Source organism: Wyeomyia smithii, chromosome 1, assembly GCF_029784165.1.
Source record: "Wyeomyia smithii strain HCP4-BCI-WySm-NY-G18 chromosome 1, ASM2978416v1, whole genome shotgun sequence".
Taxonomy (NCBI): domain Eukaryota; kingdom Metazoa; phylum Arthropoda; class Insecta; order Diptera; family Culicidae; genus Wyeomyia; species Wyeomyia smithii.
The window spans coordinates 124,710,457-124,716,479 of NC_073694.1; the positions used below are offsets into that span (position 1 = coordinate 124,710,457).

At 34.8% G+C, this 6,023-nt stretch overlaps 1 protein-coding gene across 1 annotated transcript in view; it reads left to right on the plus strand.

The window, feature by feature from the left end:
- The first annotated feature begins 1,655 nt into the window (after positions 1–1,655).
- The window catches only part of LOC129720469 (uncharacterized), a 57,487-nt gene continuing 53,119 nt past the window's right edge, over positions 1,656–6,023 (plus strand). Inside the window, exon 1 of the mRNA XM_055671960.1 lies at positions 1,656–1,887. Within this exon, the coding sequence (XP_055527935.1) occupies positions 1,851–1,887 (37 nt within the window). The 5' untranslated portion in view covers positions 1,656–1,850. The remainder of the gene's footprint in view (positions 1,888–6,023) is intronic.

Here is a 6,023-nt window from a genome sequence, read left to right on the forward strand (position 1 = left end):
GGATAACGCACGCTATTTGACCATGAAGCATTTATGCGATAATTGAATAAAAATTCTAATCGGCCTTTTTCAAGGCTACTAAATGTATTTGCATGGATACCTCCCAGTTGGTCTCGAGGTACGATGCTGGTCTAACAAGCCAGTTGTCGTGGGTTCGAGTCTTGGCTCGGGAGGTACTGTTAGTGTCAGTAGGATCGTAGCGCCAGCCCAGCAATTGTCCTGTACACTCAACAGTTGGCTGCGAAGTCTGTGTATAAGAAACCGAAGGTCGAGTTCCGAATCGGAATGTAGCACCAAGGCTTTGCTTTTTTTAATGTATTTGAAGGAGCATAATGAATGGTTATTACTAAACTGGTTTGATGCTGCTGCAAATACACAACAGTGTGATGTTTATTACGATTTGTTGATACTGTGTACAACAAGCGGTATATATGGAACAAATCCGATTTAAAACAGAAAAGTTCGGCACGTTCTGTTCACGGTGCTGAGTCCGTTTTAGAAAATTCACAACACCTCATTAGCAAGGATGTAACGTTTTGAAGAAGACGGTTATTGATTGACCCTTATATCCGACACGAGAACGGGAACATTTTCTTCTTTCAAGCCGCGCACCACGACACGATACATGTTATATTGTCGCCTTTATTAGAACTCTATACGGTTCAGAGTAGAAAGTGAGCTCGTGATTGGATAGCCGCTCTTTTCCAATTGATTTTTAGGTAATTTTCATGTATCGATTAAAAAATTTGTGTTCAGGATCGGTTTAGTTAAAGTAATATTATATGCTCATAGCACGTTCGATTCTACACTATACCATCCTATATGCTGGTATAGTGTAGAATCGAACGTGCTATGAGTTATATGCTGGGCTGGAGCTAACCTAGCATGAGTTATATCGATCAAATATGTATGAAATGACAACGATTAAATAAGAGAGATCCATTCTCTTAGTACATATACGTTTTAACGTCTCAGTGTTCAGATATGCACTGTTAGATAAAATTGCAGCAAATACTGGAGTTGCAATTCCCTCTACTATTTGTTTTAATGGAATATAAGAATACTGTAGTTCAACGTCATGCGGTTGTGTCTTGAATGCCAACCTCCTCTAGGGGCTAGACACCTTCATGCAAAATATTTCGATAATATTACTCGATATCGGTAAATATATATTTTTTTTTATCGTTTATCTGTCAATTGACAACCCTCCAACGATAATATAACGTCAATGAGCTATGGGATCAATAGAGGGGTGCCCAAAAATGCAACGATAAATACTTCGTAATATTTAATATTGGGAATATTTGGCAATATATCAAGGAACCATTCAAATATTACATAACGCGGAATTTGACAATTTTCAATACCCACCCACCCCCGCGTAACGCAATTTTACATGTTTGCCACACGCAATGTCACGCTTCGCTGAATACCCCCCCCCCCCCCCCAACCCTTAGCGCGTTATGTATTATTTGAATGATCCCCAATAGTGTCTTGCTCCAAGACCCTCCTGCTATAATCGAAAATGGGTGTTATCTAACTCACTTTAGAGTAACAAAAAATAAACGTGTACATTTCAGTGTAGATCGTTACTGCGTTACTTTAATTATTATTTGATAATATATTGGTCATGGTAACACCGTAACGCGTTGCGGCGTTTATATGAAATATGAAAAGCTATGCCGGGCTGTAGGTGTCAAAACGCGTACACACAGTTTTTTCACATTCTTGTTTAGCAGAATAGAAAAAGTTTCAAGCGCGCCGTGTCGATTGTATTTTGTGAAATATTGAAGAGCAGCTCATTTATTTGGAATCAACTAATCCAACAACATTTAATTGTTAAACGAAAAATGGCTACCACTGAGAATACTTCTAACAAAGCTGCAGGTAAGTAGCGTATACTATGTAGAATGAAAGTGAGTGAATGGCCGGAAAAATCGCCATTATGAAAATTTTCGGAACTTTCAACAGTATTGCAATGAAAACAAGTTGAGAATCGAATTCATGTATTTACATTTTATGTCTATGATCATTTACCGTTTAACATTCATGAATTTTATGGACCTTTTTTTATCCGATTTTGTTAATCAAAATGGTGCGCAGAAGAGTATTTGAGAGCGAAAATTGTAGTAGATATATGTAGCTATGAAATTCGACACATATTTGTTTACGATCGTAATATCCTAGGTTTTGAATTTGGCTTTATGAATGTTTACAAACTGTGTTGATTATAGACACCTATTAACGATTTAAACAATAGGGGAACTAGAATAAAGAAATTGGTCGCGGCCAAAATTACTTCAAACTCGTTTCCAGCGTAGCTTTCATTGGTATCACAGCTAAATGAGACTCGATGTAAAAAGGGTTGTAGCATAAAATCATTGAATTTTATAAATTCATAAATGGGTGGTTTCAATATTATGTATAACGTCAAGTATTGTTAACTGTGCTTATTATACTTCGCAGATTATTAGTTGAAATATTTGTATATAATAAACTAGTTCACACTTCATTTGGACAATAATAATATCAACCTGTCACGCTACTTCCTTTCAAATGTTTTATTTTGAAGCCAAATGCGCATCTCAACTCTCAAAATAAAACGACAATGGGACAGGCGTGCATTTATTTTACAGTTTGCGTCTGGGAATAAATGTATAACAGTCCCATCTTAGAAATTCATGAATATGGTAGCTGTTTTGATGATTTTCAGAACAAGAGTATATTCAAAGTGAAATTGTGAATGCAATGAAGTATTATCCTCAAGCAAACTAAAAAAATTCTAACCTCAAGGAGTACAATATACGAATGAGAGTCTAACATTAAATTGCATTTTCTCGCTCTTCATGTTTTTTCCATATGGGACAGATATGCTTTTATGGGCAGTATAGTACTACATCCCGTTTCGAAATTTGACCTTCAACGGGTTACAAAAAAATAAAAAAAAATTTGGAACTTTTTCTACAGCTGTCACAAAAACAGGTGGGGGAACTTAAAGGAAAACTGATTTATTTATCATGAAGATACATTCATTGTGAACTAAAAAAAATATTGAACATTTGTGAAAGGTCCGTTACCGGCCTCCCGACGAAGTTTTCTTATGATGCCAAAACAAGCGCGTTGTACGGCCTTCGAGTCCGCTTTTCGAATGCATCTCTTGATTCTACCGAACAACTGCTCACAATTCGCTGATTTCCAGTTATTTTTACACCGAAGGAACTTAAAATCTCAGAGAAATCTTCGATTGGACGAGGTGGATTTGTTGGGTTGCGTTTTTGGGGTACAAATAAAGTCGAGTGGTTGTTCAGAAACATTTAGGTTTTTTGACGTGCTGTAATGATATTTTCTCTGGCCAAAACACATACTTTTCATCTGTATGGTGTTTTGAAAGAAATGGAGTCATAATGTTCAAACAGTCGTTCTGGTATATATTTTGATTGATAGATAAACCACTAGGCTTGTACCATGATTTGACAAGAAGGAAAAAGTCCTTTTCTGTCCACTACTCTGGCCGGTTTTCCACTGCCTTCCTGGCGGATTATAGTTGAGGTTTGCAGGAAATCATACACAATACAAACCGGAAGATTTTCGCTTCCAAAATGGTTTACCGTGAACTTTTTGCCAAAATTGTAGTGCAGTTCATAGCGAACTGTACAATGCGCTGGTGGATAGCTTCTTGTTTCGACGCCAGGCTTGGCAACTCAGCATCGTACCTCGAGAATAGCTGGGAATTCAAAATTTGTCTCTTAAATTTGAATAATACAAACCGGTTTATAACAGTTTATTTTTCTTTTAAACAGCTCGCTCATTGATTCGTGCGTGACAAATAATTGACATTCCAACGTACCTTTTTCTACTAACAAAAATCTCTTTGTGGAGATGTACTGCCACTATTCGCATAATAGTCCTATGTGGGTGGCATGGGTCCATTTTGGCATGTTTTTTCAAGAATAGCCATTAAAAAAAGTGAAGTTTGATTCCCACAACCTTTTAATGGCTACTCTTGTAGAGCATGCCAAAATGGACCCATTTCCGCAAAAAAAAACAACAACAAAACAAGACTTTTACATAGCACTGTTATGCGAATAGCGGCAGTGTAAAGGTTAACATGTTCTCTAAACAGCAAAGGTCACATCAACATCCGTTCCCTGTTATGGATCCTTCAAAATATTGAGTCCTTAAAGTTTATACAATAAGAATGGTCGGTCATTCAAGCCTATTTGCCTATTTTTTTAAGGGGGGGATTTGTTAGTAGCTTAAGTATTCATGATAATTATTAGTAAGTGATGAGTATGTGTGTCCAATCACAAATGGTGATTTCTCAACACTGTTAAAAATTTGTAATTTTAATTGTTATGATTTGTCTGCTTTCGCAATAAGGACTTATCGTTCGTAGGGATTTAAACCTACTTGTCAAAAAAAGAGAAGTAAACTTACAACTAACTTAATTGCTAACTTATTGGCTATAAAGAGAGCTTATTGTAGCAATTGAGGATTGCAACGATTTATGTCAAAAATTGTTAATAATTCTATTTGACTTAGCTTCTAATGGTTCAACACAGAGGCGTCTCGTCGACCTGTTCAACCTGTTCATAGGACAGGTAGACAATCTCAGAAAAAAGTGATTTTTTCATATTTGTAGAGTGGATGAAAAATCATCGAAGGTAATTTATTTGTAATTTCAATGTTATCCCGAACATCCTTATTTTATTTTCTACGAAGTGGAAATTTATGCACCGTGAAGAATGTAACCTGATGGGCTACACTTCAGACTACGCCATACAACTCACACGCAACGCAACCCACACGCAATAATGACGACCGTTTGTTCAGACCTTTCACCTGAACTAACCGTCGTTCAACACTTCTCTGCACCTTCAAGTGCGGCAGGGTAGACGCAGTCATTTATGCTCACCACTACTAATGCGACGCCTCGCGTAAAAATGACATTTTTGGTTCAAACTTTCTGCTGAACAAAACCGATGTCAGTGAGAGAAAACATTCATTACACACCACCTGTCTTCAGTGTCTGGTAATCTGTTTCGTTATGCCTTTCCGTTTCTTCTCTCGACGTCATTGAAATTTGAGAGGGACCACGTGGCCGCGAGAGTTCGCAGATCCATCTTCAGAGCTTTCGTAGTGCAAATGAAAAACGAGCAAATTCATTCATTATTTCTGTCAATGTGGTGGAATTCTTCCGTCGATGTATAGTTTCATTCAAACCTCTACACCCATTTTGTTCATTCGAAAACTTGAACCTCGCATAGTCCGCATAGTATACGTTTGTCTTCTTACGCGCTGCTTTCTTTTTAGGTTAAAATTTTAAAATCGTCAAAGGAAACGCTTTAGCATTGAACTAAGATTTGATAAACAAAGATAGGTTTTTACTCATGCGAAAGTTTAGAGGCAAAAAGATCATAAACATAATTTTTATTATCGTTGGACAAAACCTGAATGATACTGACATTGCATATCACAACGCCATCCGTCGAGCGAACTTTTCTAGTTCTTCGACGGATCAAGAGTTATTTACGACTAAAACCGATCATTGAAAATCATGATGTGATAAATGTGGATAAAGATTTTTTCTATGAAATGATGCAGATATCATTATTCTACGAGAAAATTATCGGAAAACTCGCGGTCATAATAGACCCTAGAATTTCTTTGCCATATATATATATATATATATATATATATATATATATATATATATATATATATATATATATATATATATATATATATATATATATATATATATATATATATATATATATATATATATATATATATATATATATATATATATATATATATATATATATATATATATATATATATATATATATATATATATATATATATATATATATATATATATATATATATATATATATATATATATATATATATATATATATATATATATATATATATATATATATATATATATATATATATATATATATATATATATATATATATATATATATATATATATATATATATATATATATATA